This window comes from Acanthochromis polyacanthus, chromosome 10, assembly GCF_021347895.1.
Source record: "Acanthochromis polyacanthus isolate Apoly-LR-REF ecotype Palm Island chromosome 10, KAUST_Apoly_ChrSc, whole genome shotgun sequence".
NCBI classification, from domain to species: Eukaryota; Metazoa; Chordata; class Actinopteri; family Pomacentridae; genus Acanthochromis; species Acanthochromis polyacanthus.
This window is the reverse complement of record NC_067122.1, coordinates 23,558,641-23,579,735: the sequence shown is the minus strand read 5'-3', so window position 1 is coordinate 23,579,735 and position 21,095 is coordinate 23,558,641. Positions and strand designations below refer to the sequence as shown.

The 21,095-nt window shown below is 42.5% G+C and overlaps 1 protein-coding gene across 2 annotated transcripts in view; it reads left to right on the top strand.

Moving 5' to 3' along the window:
* nlgn3a (neuroligin 3a) overlaps positions 1-21,095 on the top strand; it is a 126,994-nt gene that overhangs the window by 75,194 nt on the left and 30,705 nt on the right. For both annotated transcript variants that reach the window (XM_022192173.2, XM_022192174.2), the window contains one exon: positions 5,834-6,019. In XM_022192173.2, coding sequence (XP_022047865.1) covers positions 5,834-6,019 — 186 coding nt within the window. The remainder of the gene's footprint in view (positions 1-5,833; positions 6,020-21,095) is intronic.

Sequence of the window (21,095 nt, the reverse complement as noted above, 5' to 3'; positions counted from 1 at the left end):
GTGCTCGCATGCCAGGGTCATACATATGCAACTGCTCATTTGTTGTTGCTGCCAGGGCTGCTGCTCACCAGAGCCCTGGAATAGTGTGTCTGACCACCGGGACACATCACACAATCAGATTAAGCCGCCCTGAAGTCACATGCCGGACGACCAGCAGCTGCCACGTGCACCAGCAGCTCTGACTTACAGTATCTGTTTTTTATCCCCGCGCTGCCACAACAGGCCCTTGTCTGTCTGTAAGAGATCTGGGTTTTAGGGGCTCAGTTGTGTGTCAGATGAGCTTTGGTGTTTGTGCGGCACAGATTTTCCCTCTTGACATTTGTTGTTGTTTCGTTTTTTGTTTTTTTTTGTTCCACTGCTTTGTTGCACACAAACCACATTTTCCGTGTGAGTGGCTCAGTATGTCTACAGCAGGACGGTACACATAACGCTCTGTCTTCAGCGTCATCCGACCACCTTTCTCTGCTCAATATAGCAACAGCTGAAAACGCCGCGTCTATCTGTGAGAATCATGGCACGCCAGAACATGCAGGTTCTGGTAGTCACTGGTGTTTTTCACATTTTTAGAAAAGGCCTGCAGTTTAGCGAGCGGGTTATCATTCAGTTTGAACTCGACCAGTGTCGAGGGGCAGGTCCCTGAAACAGCAGATGACTTTGTTGCCATTTGAGGCCGTCTGATATTTTCTTTAATTATTGATTCGTGATGAAGCCAGCAGGAACTGAGGACTCATACATAAATTCTTTTTAACCACTCTGGAGTTTGATTCCGCTATCAGGCGGTATTCATTATTATGAAAGTAGTAATTTGTGAGGGCGACAGTCAGAGAAGTATCTGCTTTTTCCCCTTCAAGTCTTTATTTTCTCTTCCACCGGAAACAAGGATGTGGTGTTGGGTAAATGGCCTTCTGTGTTCAGGCTGCCATAAAGAGGCTTTCTTGTGCTTGCCTGCACTTCTCTCTTTCTCTCTCGCTCTCTGTTTCTCTATCTCTCTCGCCCTGCTGCTCTCAGATCAGACTGCTCTCCAGCCATGCTACTGGGCAGTGAGCTGTGAACAGGAGCTGTACACTGATCCAAGTGGCAGTCACCTTCATTCAGGCCCACGCCCCATTCCCTTCACACTCTTTTTCTGACTCTTCTCTGAAATCCTTACCCCAAAAAAAAACAGGATAAAAAAATCTTATGGGAATGGCTCCCTGGGCGGAGGATGGACCGCTGGGTATGTCCCTTGCTCATCGTGAGCCTGACACACAGGCCCTTTATGTGGCTGTGTGGAGGGTGGCCTCTTCCATCCTCTGCTTCTCATCCACACCCCAGAGGCTCCCATTCAAACCGGGCCTGGCTGGGGGGAAGTTGGAGCTCTTTTGTAGTGGGGGAATTCTTAGTGGGGGCTGTCAAGGCTGTGACTGTGTGGGCCTTTATTTCCCCAGAAAAGAGAAGGGGGGAGAAGAGATAGGGGGAGAGGGCAAGAGGGAGACCAGGGCGGGAGGGGTGGTACCAAAGGAGAGTTTGGACACAGACGGCCTTGTTAACCGGCACCCCTAAAGAGAGAGAGGATGAGAGGGAGAAGGAAACAGGGAAAGGGCAAAGCAGAAGCGAGAATTAATTCAACAGAAAGCCAGAAAAGCGTCCCCTCTGTTACGTCACTGCTGTTATTCCCATCCTCCTTCGCCTCGTCCTACTTCTATTTCCCTATTTTTCCCCTCTTTGTTCCCTCCATCTGTCCCTATGTAAGCTTCACTCTTCGGCTCAATAACAAGCTTTTGCCCTCCCCCTCACCTCTCCTCACCCCTCCTCGCCCGTTTCTCGCCCTCTGCCATTAGTTTACACACATTCCATTATCTGGGAGACCAGGCTAAGAGAGATGTCTGGGGTCAGAGCGATCATTATCATCACCTCTTTCCGCTGCACTGTGAGTTATAGCTCGCCGTATAGGAAACAGACATTTAAATCATAATCAATAGAGCAATATCAATGCTGAGAAGCGTGGCTAAAGGAAATCACTGCTTTGACTCAGGGGGGAAACAGACACTCAGTTTAGACTGAGATAGTGGCACACGCGTATTGATAAAATTTGATCAAGCCGCGAAATGCATTATGTGGCATCATGCTCGTTTTTTTTCGGAGGAAATCAAGAAAGCTCTCACTGAGGTAGTGCAAGGTTTGACTGGTGATCAGGGGTTCATGCATTACTTCCAGCTGAGGCCTAACGGGAACGCTGTCATGCTTTATACATTAACTGAACCTCTGGTCATGTTAAGGTGATGAGGGAAGCGATGTTCCTCGCAGGGAGAGCTGTGCAGCGTATACTCAGTGGCTTGTCCGGGAAGGAGGATGTAAGGAGACAAGTGTGACCTGACCCGATGGTGACCAGACCACAGTCACTGCTGCCACGCCGGCTGAGATCAGGGCTGAATCTGTGTCTTTGTGCTGTCACAAGGAGAAAATTCCAGCGGAAGTTTCACCACATCACTGTCAGAGAAGAGCACTTTCGAGCCATGATACAAAAACGCTTCATGTAATCAGTCGGTACAAATTACAGCTGTAATATGCAGACAAAGAACACAGACTCATTCTTATTGCCTGATATGGTTTGTCTGTGGTGAGTGAGATGCTCTCACTCAAATGCATGCCTAATCCAGCCGACGTGTGTAGACAGGTCGGAGCCCATATTTGGAAATCTTCGTCCCAACCACTGTGACAATTTGAAAAGTTTTTCTTTGACATGACCTTTTGCAAGTGATGCTTATGTAACCAGTTTCTCTCAACAGATGTTTTTAAATACATTTTAGATTTGGCATACATGATTTATGAAGGTTGACTCAAATAAAGATCTGTTACATTATTTCTTTTCTCCAGTATGGTTCAGCTTCAGGGCATTTTTCCTTCCTTGATGTGCCTATTTCCTACGTCAAAGCAAACACTTCTCGCTGAGCCTCTTGAGCTCGATACACAAACAACGTCTCTCTTTTTTGTTAACAGAAAAAAGCATTAGATAAGTCATTTGACATTTATATTCAACCTGTAGGCATAAGGTGTGGGCATTGTCTCAGTTATGAGAGCTGAAGTGAAATTTAATCTGTAGTTTGTTACAGAACTCACAACAGGCGAGATTAATAATGTCACAGGGAAAATTAAATTAGTCCAAATTAATTTGTTTGCACCTTACTTCTGAAGTATCACATCAACTTCGGCTATTTACTGTTTAATGATTGTTTTATGTTTGTGGAATTAACTCCACTGTAATTGTGTATACTGTTTGTGGTTAAGTTAATTGGTCAGATCATTTAAGAGAAAATTTGCATATTGATTTGATTTCAGGCAGCTAACCAAGATGGATATTATGTGATTACAGTTTATAATTAAATGCTCATTGTAAAGCACCGAGTGTGTATTAGAAATTTCAAATGAATGTCAGGTCGAGTAGTGCAGTCAAGCACAGACCGAAGAGTTCAGAAGCACTGAGATTCAGCCCAGAATCCCAAAGTCCTGTGTAGGTGTGAGCTGTGAACAGATAGTGCACTGCACATCATGGTTCATGTGCAGCCAAAACCCACGCAGTGCTGATCAGACAGCCATCATCTGCCAAATCTAGAAATCTATAACCCCGTCTCCGGTGACTAAAGGGAAATTTAGATAACCAGAAACAAAGTGAAGCTATACGGTGTATTATGCATGACTATTTAAGTAACCGAAGTGAGTCTGCATCTATTTTGCGTGAGAGTGATGCTTAGGTGATCACCTCCTATGCCGAGGTGACATAAAGAAAACAACACCTCGAGAGCACGAGACAAAGAGACTGCTATAAATGTAAAAATAGAAATAGTCATGCATAAAAACAATTACTTTGCTATCTTAATTGCTTTCCAAAGAAAATACTTTCTGTCACCTTTCCAATTAAAACATAACCAGGAGCCATATTAGATGTATTTTTGAATGGCGCCTGCAGCTTGTCTTGTTGTCTAAGCTATTGGATTCCACCTCTACATTTTAATGACCAAGTTCATTTATAGAGGCAGAGGAATCAACACGGCCAAACAAAAAGCCACAGAAGACTATAGCATTGAGCAGTATTTTATTATACCTGCTGAGGATCCAACTCTAATGATTTACATGCTGTCATTTAGTAATGCCTCACAATACAATGCCAAACGGATAATGTTTACGGTATCTTTTCAATTAGACTAACAGTCGTACAGAATCCCCTTTTCACATGCCAGTCCCCTGACATTTCCTAACCCGTACACTTGGTGAAGTGTGAACCATTTTGCAAATGAGGGTTATTCTGGGAGTGTCGCGTCTTCTCTCCCTCTCTCTCTGTTCCATGCACCCTGGAGATGATTGTCAAAGCTGTTGTCCTTTAGTTATGACGGAAAGCGGGGAGGAGCTGTGAAAGAAAAAGAAAAGGAAACGCGCTTCAGATGGAGCCCGCCTTTCTCCTCTCTCTGTCTGTCTCTGTTCCTCTGCCTGTCTCTTTCGCTCGCTCTCTGCATGTGCCCTGCTGCTCTGTCATCCTCAGGGATGCATCTGAAGGAGACCATCTGTTGATCCATTTGTCTTCTGCTTTGCTTCCTGTGCCACCGCCTCTCTCCTATCGATGATCAGGCCTGGCCTTTGCCCTGCCCACCCTCTTTGTTACTGCCAACAGGCCTTCAGGGCGAGGCGCGTCTGCTGTCGGAGGTGGGGCACGAGGTTGCGTTCGCATTCACACAGACAGAGATGATAGGTATTGGCAGACATGAGTACTTTTCGCACACAAACAGTTAAGGAACCCCAGAGCGTGCTGCTATCTAATCTGTGCTTATCTAAGGTTAACATTATTGTGCTGACCTGAGTTAAAACACACAGATTTAATCTTTTTCCTAAATTATTTTTTGCATTGCTGATATCAGAACTGCTCCTCTCCCCCTTGGGACTCTGAAAACAGAGAGCTCATCATTACATGGAGGCACAGACCATGAAATAGATGTTAGGAACAATGCTGTGATACTGAAGGACCATCACTGCAGGCTTGCAAACATTCGCCACCAACACATTTATTGCCTGTGAAATGTGGCCGCTAAAGAGAACGGGGTGTTGGTTTCCACACATGTCTCCTAGCTGTCACCTCGCATGCGTGTTCAGGGGTTTGATGGACATTGAGTCCACTGTGGGGACTTCAGGGATTGCTTGCCTTTGATCTTCTCCCGCGACTCTCGATTACCCATCATTCAGCAGGGCTTAGGCCCTGGAGAGCAGCAGGGAAAGGGTGGCGTGTTAACATGAGCTCTGATGTACCCAGGAGAGGCTCACTGTTCAACTCATACCTCATATAGCAGATTACACAGACATGGAGGAAAATGCACACGAGCAGTGTCGGTTTTGAATGTTTCGGCTGATACGGTGTGGCACTATGGAGAATCAAAATGCAGTACGTCACAGGAAGATGGAAACTCTGATAGGATTTATAATGAGGTCGCAGTCCATACCAGGGATTGTGCAGCATCAAAATAATTGTAAATCTTATTATCACGTCCTTTTCTCTCTGTGTCCATAGAGTTTCCACAGATTCTCAAGGTTTTCATCAACACTGTTCAATATATCTGGTGATGGATGCTCACCCAGGGAGAAATGCCATTGATTCCCCATAAGGTGCAGATGACATGTGGTCACACGTGCTCCGATTTTACCAACAGCTGCGTCATCTAATAAGTCATGATTTCACTGCTGCTTTCACCTGCCTTGATAGTTCTTCTGAATTAGTCACAGTGGAGAGCCTTCTCTGACTAGTGTTCTTTTCAATATTACCGTAACTTGCTCTTTCAGTTTCTAATTTTGAATCTTTGTGGTGTTGCAGGATTCCTCAGCACAGGTGACCAGGCTGCTAAAGGGAACTACGGGCTCCTGGACCAGATCCAGGCTTTACGGTGGATCAGCGAGAACATCGGTTTCTTCGGGGGAGATTCCAACCGCATCACTGTGTTCGGTTCTGGGATTGGAGCTTCCTGCGTCAGCCTGCTCACCCTCTCCCACCACTCTGAAGGTACAGCAAACCACGGAGAAGGGAAGGGGGTTGGGGGATACAGCTGTGGAACTCATGCCTGCTGGTGTGTGGACTGTTTGATATTAGAAACTGGCGATGCAGGTAGCGAGTTATAGAGTAATGTATTCCACTGTACTCTGTAGCATAACGAATGTTTTAAGAAGCAGGTGTTTTGCATTTAAACGACTGTGATTTTCAATCCCTCCAGAAATTGAACCTCCACGGCAGATTTGAAGCCACATGTGGGTTTTGACATTCTCTGCCGGCTTGCTAGTATCCCTCTTTATGTCAGAAATAAACAAGTTGATATAATGTGTCTGTGAGCAAGACGAAAAAGGACATAGTGTATCAGGAAGAGCTTTTTCGTGGCAGTTCCAGTGCAGTCTTGTTAAATGACACACACACACACACACACACACACACACACACACACACACACACACACACACACACACACACACACACACACACACACACACACACGCTTACACTGTCTTCTCTCTTAGCAGCATTGTTTATCTGCTGGCCACCTTAATGCAACTTCATGATGATTTACTGCCGATGTTGGCCATGTCTTCAATACTAAATGCAGCATGCACGCTTGACTTGGACATGCAATAAACATCCTTCATACTCATCCTCCTCTAATGCATTGCTGAATTAAGATGGAGCCTGACTGCCTATAGGTAAGGTTTTCTAAGAAGTTCCTTGGCTCATATGAATGAGCTGCAGCTTTGAGCTCCATCTGTGAATGTCAGCCTCTGTGTGCATTCTTACCGAGCCAAACGGTCACTGCATCATCCTTAGCTTGAAATTATTAGTCACGTAGTTATCCATCCAGTTAGAAACGGGCTGTTTTTTTGCATTTAATTGACAGCAGTGTTGTGTACGTGACAGGCTATCGGGATATTGAGGTGGGATTGTGTAGCTGTGGTTTGTTTGTTTTTTTACATTATATCACATCATGTGGTGATAATAATCCAAATGAGAGGTCTTTGTGTTAGGTCATGCTCATTTAGACTGTTTGTGAACATGTTAACAGGCCCCAGATGTGCTGCTTTGGACACACATGGTTAGGAATGGTTGCTGCAGATTACATGCAATAAAGTACATTAACGAAATCACTCTTGCAGTGGATAGAGGCCTGGTCTTAGTCAGTGCTGTGGTCACGAAGCTATTAAGTGGTGCACCCCTAGTCACCACACATGCTAGCACACCCTCATGCGCAGTCTATTTGTTTTATTTGTCACCAGTAAAATATCTGTTCTTGGATTTTTGATTAGTACACCAATGTGCAGTTGAAAGAGGTCATTTGAGCTCCTCTTGTTTGGTCCCCATTACAGTGCCAAGGATTTGTGATGCGTTTTGCGTTCTCCAATTTGCATTAAAGTGTTACTAATTGCCTTGATTTCCTCCGATGACTGATGACTGCTTTTGGATTGAATTTTTACCATAAATGCCTTTTTTATTCATACTCCATAATGCCACGCTCCATGTAGCGTGTTATTATACTGCCAGTGAAACCATCTCCTCTGCCTCCCAGTAAATTGGATATTACCGGGTCTGTTTTTTCCCCTGAATGGAAATGTATGCCCCACTGATGGGATAAAAAAAAAAAAAAGAGCCAGTGAAACTTGAGGGATCCTAGGAAATTGAAACAGGAAGCCTTCTATCACGCCAGGACTCTTGCTGTGAATGTTACCAATGGCAATCAGATTTCACACAGACTCTCTCAGAGCACAGATTGTTGTAATTATATAAAGTTTAGGACTGGAGTGGGCTGCAGGATGTGACAGGAAATCCAAGTGAAGAAACGTCTTTTTGCACCTGCTTTCACAGCCTCCACTGTACACTACCCCTCCTCTTAAATAGTCCTAGCCGGTGAAGCAAAAACTGGTAGGATGCTCCTGTTGCTAGGACAACGCAGTAAACAAAAAGGGAATCAAAGTGTCTGGATCTGCATAGCGGTGAAAATTGAAGTAAAAATCTATAATCAAATGAATTATACACTGTGTCATGAGCACACCTGGTTTCAGGTGCCCCCAAGTAATGGATTTGTGTAATGATTTCCTATCCATGTTAGCAGACTGTTGCATCTCAGGAAGAGCGTCTTTTATTGAGTTTCTTGCTTTGCGCTCTGAATGAAAATTTAGTCAGGAAACAAGATTGTAAACAATGTATCATGGGTCCTCTCAGCTTTTTTGTTTTTCCAATTGGCTTACAAATAAAACTTCAGTCTCTATCAGTAGAAATAATGGTAGTGGTGTCATGTTGAATGTATATGAATCCTGAAGTAGTAGGATGTGATAATATAGGATGAAATTCTCATGCCTACATGTCTACATGCTCACACACACACACTCATATTTTCCGTCACCTTCTGCTCAGATGCAGTATAACGAGGCCCAGGTAAAAAAAAAGAAAAAGAAAAAGTAAATCAACGATGACACACTGTTCTGGAGCTCCCTGGTGTGTCGGTGTATTTAATGACAATATTCCCACTCTTACTGTACACAGCCTGTCATCACTGCCTACAGTGCATAGACTTTCCATCTAACGGAGACTCTTTTTATGCCTGTTGGTGGCAGAGTGACAACTTATTTCAGATGCTCCATGCTCCTCCTGAAGCTTATTTAATAAGCTGAATCCTCCTATATCATCCAAGCCCTACGGCCTTTCTCTTTGATTGCCTGCTCCTCTGGCCTGGCCTTGGTGGCGTCTTCATGTGGGCGTGCCGAGGGCTCCAGTCACAGGGTACATCCATCACAAAGCCTCCCCCTTCTGGCCTGTGTGGAGGTTGGCCTGGACGTCCTCTCGTGCGGGCTTGATTTTTCCGACCCTGGTCCTTGCCCTGCCTCCTCCATCTAATCTCCTCCTTACAGCACCCATCTGTCTCTCTGCCTTCACAGACTGTAAAAGCATGCAAGCAACACGCACTTTTTTCCCCTCCATGTGCCAGTGTGTCTCTCTGCGATTCCCCTCTCTGGGTTTGTGCTCCCCAGTCGGCAGCATGTGTGGTGCGTTGCTAATAATAAGATGGCTTCCTCGTCTGCGATGTGGCAAGCAATCTAGCTGCACATCTGAGACTTTGGAAGCAGAATGGTCATTAAAAGCACAGTCTCTCTCGGCAGGAGAGTGTTTTTGACCAGCTTATTAAATGTAGCTCAACAGTTGTGTTCCCACAGAGGGAAATCTCTGTCCCCATCTTCTTTTTCTCCAGCTTCAAAAAGAAAGTGGCTAAAGAAGCTCAGAAGCAAGGACATTAGCCAGTCCCGTGTATTATCTATCTGGCATCGCACACGGACTAATTGAACATGCAGATTTGGCTTTTTCCCTATCTCCTAATAATCATTACGGTTTAAAAAGTGAGATGGCTTCTCTGTGCATGAACAGAATACCAAGTAGCCAATGACTCAGATGTGTATTTGTGCATATATCTACGAATGCATGAGAGAGTCGACGCATTCGCATCTCCATTCAAAACTTACTGCACATGTGTCTGCATGAGTGTGTGTATCTCAGTTCTGCACATATGTGTCTATTCACAAAGCACACATGAGGGACCCACGAGTTGTGGAGGCGCTGAAGGTCGTTTGGGTTCTCTTTTTTTTCCCTCTCTTCCTGTAAGCAATCAGGATAAAAGCTCCGCTTCTAAGGAAGTGCTCCCCTTTTAATGGAATGTCTTGGACATTAAAGACAGCTAGTGTGGAGGATCCTTCATGCCAATGTCAGCTTTCATTTTTATTAAGACTTCTGGGTTATTGAGGACCATAAATGTGCATGTTAAATGCTTGGGTTTTATTACAGCAGTGCAAGGAGCAGCAAGACTTTTTAATGCAAAACACCCCCCAGCAAACAATGAAAGCACTTGATCCATAAGTAGGAATAGGACAGTGGGAGGGGAAGTTTTTGAATCCATATTGTGGGAAAATTAGCCGAGCAGGTGAATAAGTGATGAAATGTGTCACAGGATGTATAGAAACTGAGGATCTTAAGTGTGAACTTTATTATTGACTGCTTTACATTGTGAACTACCTGCTGTTGATTTAGAAATTATGATTCATGCCGGCTCAGAAAGGATGTGTTTGGAAGCCATGGGAGTTGATGTATTACTTTTTTCTGCTGATTGGGTTGAGATACGAGAGCTTCTATTAGAGCAACTTGAGCGTGATGTAATGATTGCAATGAAATGCCATGTCCTTTATGATAAATCACCGTAAAGTATGTATACCCAGTGAATTATTGGAAGTCAGAATGACTGACAAAGAAAATAATAACCCAAACTTAAATGTCAAACACATCTCAGATTAATGCAGTAGCAAACTCCATAGCTAAAACTGTCTGTTAATTATAGATTTATTATAACCTAGAATTGTAAAACTGCGCTTTAGAATTACAAGGTAAAATGGTGAATTTAATTTTGGTGTATCATCTATCATCCCTTTATTTTGGGGAATATAACTATTACATAGCTAAATAATATGACTATTATGAGTGATAATGGTAGACAGATTTTGTTCTGTAGTTTTAGGTATTGTATGTATGTGCTATGTTCAGTGTATTAAACAAGGAAGTTTTTTTTTTTTTGCTTTAAATTCATACATATTTCCGTATACTGTGCTGTTTTGATGACACGAACAAGCTTTTGTTAAAAAAAAACTCTTTATTGTACATCTGATCAGGATGCATGTCTTTTCTTTTATGAACTCTTTTATAAATTCTACTCTAAATTGATTCATATTTTGAGTTATGTTGTCTATGTTATTGATTTCAAAACTACTTACCTACAGCAGAAGAGGGTTATGGAACCGGCCTCCCTGCAAGGTCTTCTCGTGGCCCTCTTGTAATTTCAAAGCACAAATCAGTGCAAATGTACTGCTTCTGGCATGTATTTAACTCACGAACCTAAAGGGGAAGGAAATGAGACTGACAGCATCGTTTATTGGACCTCAAATCAATCTGCCTCTGTCAGTCTCAATGCTGTTATGGGATTCAAAGCCTGTGTTGCCATGAGGACCTAACCTCTGCTCTGACAACCATTTACCATGTACATGCAGGCTTGTAGTTGTCCTTAGAGGAAAGAACACAAACACTTTTGTGCTCAGGCTGCTGGGAATTGCAAAGATGTGTTGAGCCTTGAAAGCTCGTACACTCACTCATTGCTGTATCGTGAGATACGACGTGGAATCTAAGGCTAATATAAATGTTACTTCAAACTGCTCTATCTAAGAGAGTGAAGGAGGAGGTCAACAGGCCGTATGAAGGGGGTGTGTGAGTGTAACATTGCATCACTTTTTTAACTGCAATGCTACGTCTGTTTGTGACCTTTGAAAATAACACGTGTAGGTTTCCTTTCTAAAACAAGACCCATGGGAGATTCACCATGTGGAATAGCCTACAGGCCCGAACTCCGTAAAGTCCCCATACTGAGCTTTCACCATGCATCAGTGTTAGCTTCATTTCTATGTGCTCAGGCATCCATCGTCTGTCGGGTTGACGTACCAAATAAAGGCACCTTGCAAGAGCAGGAATATGAATTGGAGTCACTGGGAGAGATAGCTGCATAACCACATCCCTGGGATGTTATTCATACACGATGCAGCTGCCATTGTTGTGCAAATGCCTTGTGCTTGAGAAAAACCAGGGACAATTGTCGAAGTTGAATAGACCCCATTTCTAAGGTGTCAAAGGCATTCAGCAACTCGACACTGTAAAGTTACCTGGGTGTTTGGGGCAGCAGAATGCCTCTATCTCGAGGTTTGATTTGGCTGTTTGCTGAAGGGTGTCTGTGCATCTCAGGGTGTGAAAAAGGCCTATAAGAGATGAGAGAATGGGGACGCGCCTTGTCAGGTGCCGTATTCTTCCACCTCGATTGACAAGAGCGATAATTAAACCAGGGGGATGCCATCTCTGCAGAGCAAGAATGCTTGTATTTATTTACGCTGACTACTCGGCTTTGTTGTCTGCCATATATTGTGGCCTTCATTGTGTGGAAAAAGAAAACTGCTTTTATCAAGTAGCCTAAGAGCCGTTTTTTTGAGTTACTCTTTGAACGACAGTGTCTTCAACTTTGCATAGCAGAGCAAAATTGCTTAGTTTTCACAAAACAAAGATGGAGGATTACCCACCGACTGAAAGGAATTACTCTCTTTTGAACTTGAAAGAAACGGGAAATGGCCTAATTTAGGTGGCAAATGGTTTTTTTTCTCTTCACTATAGTCAGTGTTACAAAGAGAAAATGAAGCCAAAGTTGTACCGGGCAGATGAAAAAAGGGGATGAATTGAAGAGTGATGTGACTTGTGAGAGGTGTTATTAGGGTAAAGATGAAGCCTCTGAGGTCAGAGAGCCGGTTTGAGGTTAACACTCTAGAAAATAATAACCAGTTGGACTGTCCATCAGAGAGAGGCAGCTTTACCTATCCCTAGCCAGTGGAGAGCAGTGGAATGAAGAATTGACAAATGGCCCTAAAACAGTGAAGGCAGTTTATTCAAGTACTCCAGGCATCAGTCTGTCTCGGCTTGCAGCAGGTAGTTGAGCCTATAAAGCATGGAGTTATAGGTGTTAAAGAGACGAGCAGCAGGTCAGAGAAAGAAGCAGGGGATAATTGAGTACTTTAGTAAATCCATGCCTCCATCAACCAAGGTAATAGCTCAGAGCATTGCATATACCTGTAGCCTCAGAGCCACAACTGTACGAATGGGCTTCAGCAGCTTGAGCGACATGTGGCACACATGGGCTGTCTGAGCAATATTCTCCAAGACAATACAATGAGACCCATCTGGTGATGTATCGCCGAGATTGCTTTTGCAATCTAATCGCAGCTGATGAACGAGGTGACTACAGAATATGTCATCTGTTGATGACCCGCAATCCCCAGCGAAGATGCCGGCGAGTCATTAGTTCAGGTAGATGCCATCAATGAATCGTTCTTTATAAATCATTGTCAAGGGCGCATTCACACACGCCTCCTAATGGTCAGTGACAGTCGTGTGGAGGGAGGAACGGCGGCTGCAGCTCCTGTCTGTGCCCCGGCTGTCTTTGATCCTGTTAGGCTTTAGATCAATTAAACCAATAGCTGCATCATATTGCTCCCAGACTGTCTCGTCTGTTTCCTCCCTTGATTGGTCTAATGACTTGATGGAGGTTTCTGTCTGTCTGTCTGTCTGTCTGTCTGTCTGTCTGTCTGTCTGTCTGTCTGTCTGTCCATTCACTTCCTTGTACGCTCGTCTCCAGCGCCCTTAATCTCAACGACATTTTGCTATGGCTCCTTTTCCCTGTTTTTCATAGCACTTTCTTTCTCCCACTACAACCCACCCTCCCCCACGTCTCTCTTTCGTCTTCTCACCATGTCTCTCTCTCTCTCTGCCTCAGTCTTTCTCTGGCACCAGTGTAAAGCATCCATTATAGAGCGATGCATGGGTGTCTGTGTGAGTGGGAGAGAGGGACTTGGCACTCCTCCTGCCCCACCTGCAGAGGAAGCACTGACAGCTGAGCACTGGGGGCTCATTTCTCCCCCTCCTCCTCCGCCCATCTCCACATCTCTGCTGACCTCCCTCCTCCTCTCACACCTTCTCCAGCTCTCTCCATCTCCCTCACCCTCGCTTTATTCCCTGTTGTTCCACACACATTGGCCCAATTTCTGCCACCACTCACTAGCTTCCCTTACGCTATTTTCACATTTCATTATGTCCATCCATCCTTTCTTTTGCGCTGTCTGGTCTCTCTTGTTTGATCTTCTTTCATTTTTGTTCCCTTCTTTGCTGCTTTTAAAATGTTTTTCTCTTTCATTTCTCTCTTTTGTTTTTCACCCATGATTGTGAAGCGGCCTCTATTAGGCATTCCACACCAGGCAACAAGGCTGGCTAGCTGTGTCGTTAAATAGACTGTTGTTTCCATGTTTGTCTGCCAGATGAACAATTATAGTGTAATTAGCTGAACTTTCCCCTTTAGTGATGACCACAAGCACTCCGTGTTTGCTTGTTGTTGCTGACAGCTCACCTCTATGGCCAGCTAGGTCAGTACTTCAGTGTCCGTACATCTGTTTAGCTCAGCTGAGAGGGAAAAAAAAGCGCTCAATGTCTCTGCATGAATAACAGATGGATACTGTGGAGCTGCTTTGAAGGCACACCATGCTTGAAAGCACCATTGAATTCCTCGTCAATTTCACAGGTTTGCATAACATGTGATGTGTATACGCACGTGTTTTTGAAACTTCTAAATTATTTTGAACTTGGAAATGTATGACTTTGTTGTCACTCCATTCTGCCACAACAACTTCATCCACACAAAGAGGAAAAATACTTGCTTACTGCATGATTATAGGCATCCAACAATATATGCATCATTCTGTTTACACAGCGCCTGCTTGCTCCTGACTGTGCTCACAGACAGGATGATTTGGAGGGGAAATTGTTTTTTCAACGTGTGATAAGAGGCATTGCATAGGAAAAACATCAGCCCAATTACTGTGCAGTCGGACTAACCTCGTGGGATTTCCTTGTTGAGAGCCTATCACAATGTGATATAGCGGATGGTATTCATGTATGCCATATGGATTCCTATCACTAACATAATGCATTGTAAGTGCACGCTTTAACTGTCCACTATGTGCACGCATGAGAATGTGCAGCTGGTGATGTGCAGTCACAAGCTGCTGCCTGCCTACCAAGTTGTTCAATTTTGGGCAGTGCAAATGCATTAGCCCTGGCTGTGAAATTTGCATAGTCTGAGCACAATGAAATCCCCAATGAGAGGAACTTCAGCAAACATGCTGACAAGCTGAAACCTCTACTATAAAGGGCCAACATTGTGCAACCTGACAAAAAGACTAAATCTTTAGCTCTCGGGCCTGTAAGGCTGTAATAGATTTTTAGCTTAGAGAGGTAACATAAGCTATAGATTCTTTTCAGTGGTAAAAGAGAGTGACTCACCAAATCGAATGCAACTGTTAGAGAACAATACTGCCAATGTGCCATTTCACAACTTGAAGAAAATTTCCTTCTTTTGGATAGGAAATTCTACATCAAGTTTCAATGTTAATATTGAACTGAGACTGGAACAGCTGTTGCAGACTTTAAAGGGAAAAAAAAACTTCAACGAGTTAATGGCTAAACCTGCCGGTGGGTTTGACAGACAAGCTGCCTTTTTAAAAAGTCAAAACGACACCATTTATCAAAGCCAGAAATTAGAAATAGATGTCTAACTTTCCGACTGTCCTTGAACTACACAGCTGTGACGTGTTCTTAACCAAAATTAAGCTTAAAATTGTGATGTTTCATCAAAATCACTTTATTCTACATTTGTCACTTGAAAATTTGCCAGAAATAAAACCTTTGCATTAACCGGATTCTTTTAAGAAGAAACACTATGATTTTTCGATGCTCATATGAAGCTAATAACATAAACTAATTGAACATGTAAACAGGAAAATGTGTATGTAGAGGTGCCATTTTTACTTTTATTGGTAACACCTGTGAATATTTGGAAAAATAACATAGGCTATATGTTCATTCCTAGGTTTTATCCATTTCTGTCAAAGAAATTAAAGAAATTACATTTTTGTATTTATTAATTTATTACAATTTGGAGGATCAGAGGGTTAAAAAAAAGAAAACTCAGTTTGACACAATTTAATTTAAATTAGCATCTGCATGTTGTAAATAAAATATTACCTCAGCTGCTCATAATGGCTTTTGCAAGCTTTTGACACCCATGCTTGAGCAAAAATATTGAACTGTGCTTGACATCTTACACAGAGCAAACATACTTATCACTTCTCTCTGCTCCACATTACTCTTCTCTCGCCACACACACAGGACTTGAAAATGGAGTAGGACTCGATTCAGTAGTAGTTTTTATACTCTCCTAACAAAAAGTCCTAAATATATGAATTTGTGGTATTGAGGAGTATTTATATTCAGCAAGCCTTTAGTCAGCCTGTGTAACTCATAAGTGTGTAATGTTGACGGATGGATGTGTGTGTTTCTATGCGTCTGTGTGCTTTTTCTTTTTCCTTTTTCTGTTCGGCCTGAATGTGCAGATTGTGAATACAAGTTTCTGAGGACCATCAAAAGGACTATCTAATACTGTGACTGTAAATCATTCACATCTTTTTAGCTGAATCCCGGGCAGAGTGAAATGGAAGAACATGTGCAGCTCTGGGGTTACAGCTTTGTGTGCTGATTTGTGGACTTTCATTTCCCTGCAAAGAAACCCCCCCCAAACATTCCCTACAGGTACAGGATTAACCAGAGTACCACAGTAGCTAGCATTAGAGGTACAGTGTGGAAACCTGGAAAGAAAAAGCTCTACGGGGTTGCCTTAAAGGCCCCATATGTAGAATTTAAAACCTTTGATATGAACCGAATGAGCCCTGTTAGCACCAGAGTTGTAGACTTTTGAGCATCCTAAAGTTGCATCCGTACATTTTTAAGCAGTGATATTGTTTAGCACAGATGTGGAAGTTTTACTTTCTAAACTCAAAAATGTACACATTGTGAACATTTTGTAAGTATTTCTCAATAAAGACAGAAAGAAAATCTATGTTGTAGCAGAATTTTAGTTCATAGAGCACATAGAGTGTTTTTAGGTTTGAATAATTTAGGGGTATTTTATTTTCTAGATTCCTTCAAGGAAAGAAATATGCATTTTTTAAATGTAAGAAAATTACAGAATGTGCAGAGACAGTTGCTTTAGTTCTATTTATTGAATTTAGTTCATAAACAGCTATTGATTTCCACAATAATTTCCCTGAATTATTTGATGTTTGATAATAAACCTGCACCAATTTCTGTCAAGAATAGCTCATTCTTCAAAAAACAAATTACCATCAGAATCATTTTTAATGATGCTATACTGACGTACAAATTTGCACAGGTCTCTGAGTAGAGGCTTTGATGTTTCAAACCTTTGAGAAGCTTTCATTAGGTCAGAATGATAACCATTCACACAGCAATAAAGTAACAAGACAAAGGTTTTGCCTTGACTCTTGATTATGCCCCCTGAATACCTGCAAGGCTGGAAATGCTGAAGAATGAGCAATGAGGTGAAACTAGTGATGCTATAGTTTGTTTAATGAAAGGCAAGAACATGAGAGTAGGAATGATAGAAAACTCAACAATGTCGCTTCTACAATAACCATGAGCTAGCATGATGATAGGTACATCCTAAAGATGCGCTGAGACGCTTCATCAGTGATGTAACTCACGGCTACTGGGTGTTTCGGGTCTTTCAACATCAGACACTTTCGCACAGTTGACCTCTTCTCAGCATCCTTCTCCCACAGATCTACCCTCTTGATCTGAAGCCACTTAGCAGCTTTCTCCACAGCTTCACTAGTTGATCTGATGGCCTTCCTCTTTGCGTCTCCGGTAATGCCCAGTCGCCGACACACTTTGCCTTGTGAGCTTCCTCTAAACCTTTGCTAGCCCACCTCCACGGGTTCATAGCCAATTCACCAAACTTGCCTCTCGCTGGCTTCATCCATGTGCTCCTCTCCGACCAGCGGGAGTTCCAGCATGATCAGTTGCTTGATGTCTGGCTGTGTTGGTGTCATCCTGGCTGGGAACTTCAAAAGCTTGCCCAGTTCCACTTCCAGCCGCCAGTCGGTGACAATGATGAGGAGACAAGACTTTGTTTGAGGTTCCAGGTGGCGCTTCTCTGCAGCTCTGTGGAGGTCTTTGCTGATGCTAAAGGCCAAAGCTGCACTCGACAACCTCAAGCACTTGGTTGTGGCGCCATTTTTAGCACTCCTCTCCAAGGGCTTATTGGCCATTGCTAAGTAGGTTGTTCCAAGTATCCTCTTCCAGAACAACAACAAAGGTGTTTGTCCTCGAAGCTGTTCATGATGAGCAGTTTAATATTCAACAGAGCTGCTAAAGTAGCTGTTTTAAAGAATGAACTGGCAAGAAATTGCAGAGAACTCAAAGCTCCTGTTTTCACACATACAGTGAGCACACCTGGCTAATTGCTGCAAATTCTAAGTGTAGACTTTTCTTAACACCTCCTACCCAAGCTTTGATGCAGTCCCATGTTCAGAACAGCCCTTCATTCAGAAGCACGCGGTCGACTTGACAGCTAAAGTGACTGTTCAACAAAGGAATAAAGAGTACCTGTGAAGTAAATCTTAACCCATGTATCATTTGAAGGTGACCCAGGCTCTCTGCAGATAATCACATCTTTGACAGACTCAACATTTAAGTAAAACAAATAGTGTGTTTTGCCAGCCAAGCATAATGTCACATTATATTTTTATAATATGAAATATAGGCATCACTCGGATACATTTCTCCTTGTTGAAGTTGTGAAGGCTGTTTGGAGAGCATGCATCCTCTGCAGCATTTCAGATGTTGACAAACCCATATGGCACGCCACTAATCTTGATCGATGCTCACCACTGTGAACACTACTCACACTGTAGAGGATAATGAAATGTAACAATGCGGCATTCACAAAAATCATCACAGTGATCTGTTTATTATCCATTATGAAATGCGCCATAGCGTCTGCCATTTTCCACTTGGAAAAACAATGCAAAGGAGTGTTTACTTTTCAAACACAGAGCAGCACGGAGTGCTCATAAAAATGTCTGTCCTAGCTCAGTGTTCTATTCTTAGGGTTCCCCTTAGAGCCACTATCAAATTGGAGCCTTATTTGTCCTATCGGTGAAGCTATCCTCCACACAGACTTTTTTATGAGGGTTGTGAGCGACTGAGATTCCCTGTCTGGGTATCTGTGGCTGTTCTGCGGCATGTCCCGGGACTCCTGCTCATCGGTGAGGGCTTCATTAGCCGAGGATGGGAGGTGGCAGCGGAGAAAGAACAGCTGTTTAGCTAACCACTTGCATTGTTAGCCAGCCTTCTCCGTATGCCTAACTGCCTAAATCCGTCCCCTAGCTGCTAATAGAATGCTCATTAGGAGAGGAGAGGGAGACTCAATGCGAAACAGCGCCACTGTACTACAGATCTAGCAGCTTCTGCTACTCCTCCTCTCCCTCTGGTCTCTATTAAAGAGCTGTACGGAATAAACCTTCCCTCTGTAGATCAACTATCTTTCCAGCCCACCCTGCCCTCTGACTCTGACCCATATGGAAAGACATGGGGTGTTCAGGTACCTGCGTTTCCCTTGGAGACATCCAACAGCCTCTGTGATACCAAAACATGCTCCTCACTTGCAGAGATACAGAAAGATACAAGATTACAAATTCCCAGAGGACAGACAGATGATACCTTCTGCTGAGAGAAGGGGTTAGTTTGGTGTGTGTGTTTTTTTTTCTTCCCAGATTCCCCCCCAAGCAGTGCAGTGTTAAATTATTCAAACACTGTAGATTGTATTGCTGTAATTTGTCAGGAACCCAAAAGCACAAGTCTATTTCTCTGTGTCAGAACTGACAAAACTGGCAAGGAGGATGGAAAGCTGCAACATCAGAGATGGCACTGTGAATATCTGATGGCATTCACTGGAGCAACTACAGATCAGAGCCAAAAACACTGCATCCTCTTCACAGCCAAAACACATCCCTGGCTGAAGAAAGGGTGGCTCATGTTTGATTAAATTCAAACAGGAAAACATGTTACCATGGAAGTACTTCACTGAATTGACACAGGCCAGTTGCTGACATTTTCTATGCAGAAATACAGGAAAACAAAGTGTGCAGCTTCATGGTGAGAGACCGACAGAAATCAATGTGTGGTAGAACTGCTTTGCTCCAAGCTATTTACAGTAAATGACAGCAACTGTAGAGTCTGCTGTCACATGGAAATGTACTCGGGAATAGTGTACACAGAATAAGTAATAATCGTCCTTTAAGATGCTATATTGGCTGCATTAAATATGACAAGGTAGGCACATTTAAACATCTTATATCTTTAAATTAAGGTCGGAGAATATAATGACATGTGGAGCATTGGACTGAATTGGACTTTTTATGTGATCATTTTGATGAAGTACCTAAATTTGTCAGGTATTCATTTGGTAGATTTGAGAAATGCAAATATCCTCGTCTGGCTTATAAGTCCATTATTGTGTCAGTTCTGTGTGACACTGCATAATTAGATACTGTGATTGTGGGTTTAATTCATATTGCTCAACAAAATTCATTAAATTAAATGCAGTAAACTTGAAAAACAATATGACTTGACAAAGAAAAAAACCAACTCCTGCTTCTTTTAATGGCTTTCAACAGTCAGCAGATGGTGTTTGCTCAGTTGTCATGGAGACAGATTGGTGACTTATGATTTCGTCCATCGACAGAGGCCCTGTGATTTAGTTGAAAGACTCATGAAAATAGTAAGTGGACCATTGAATCAGTTTTTATGAAAGACAAGCATATTAAGAGTGTACAAGTTTGTTTATATATATATATATATATATATATATATATATATATATATATATATATATACATATATATACATGCCTGTTTTGTTTTACACTGATTGTTAAAGCAAATATCTAATCAGTAAGTATAAAGTCTAATGGGAAAGAAATCACAGTGACCCTACCTTTCACAATTTCCTGTATTTATAAAATATGTATTTTACAGCTGACCTCACTTTGTACTCAAATATGTGCATATTATACATGTCACTGTCACTCTAAATCTAAGCACATGGTGTCTGCTCTATACAGATATGCATACATCCATATACTGCACATAAACGCCCACTTTATTTATACTGAGTAACTTACATTACTCATTCAGTATTTTTTCTGGCACAGTTTGCACTTTTAGCCTTATGCTATTTCCTCTTCGTGTCTGCAATCTGCAGTTACACATTTTATTTTGTTGTTCATAATTGCTTTTTTTATTATATAAATACATGCATCTTCTCATCACCTAAATGTATATAAAAATCGCTAGATGTATATACTGACCTATTTTTGTTTAGCTTGTTTTCTTCTGCTTTTAACTGGTTATTTTCTTCTTTTTATCAACTTTCTTTTCTACAGATTGTGCTTCAAAGTGTGTGTAAATACGATCAGTGCATCTGAAAAACGTTAAATTCCTTGTATATGTATATGTTCTTGGTAGGTGCAATTGATTCTGAATATTGCCTAAGTATCAAAATTATTTTA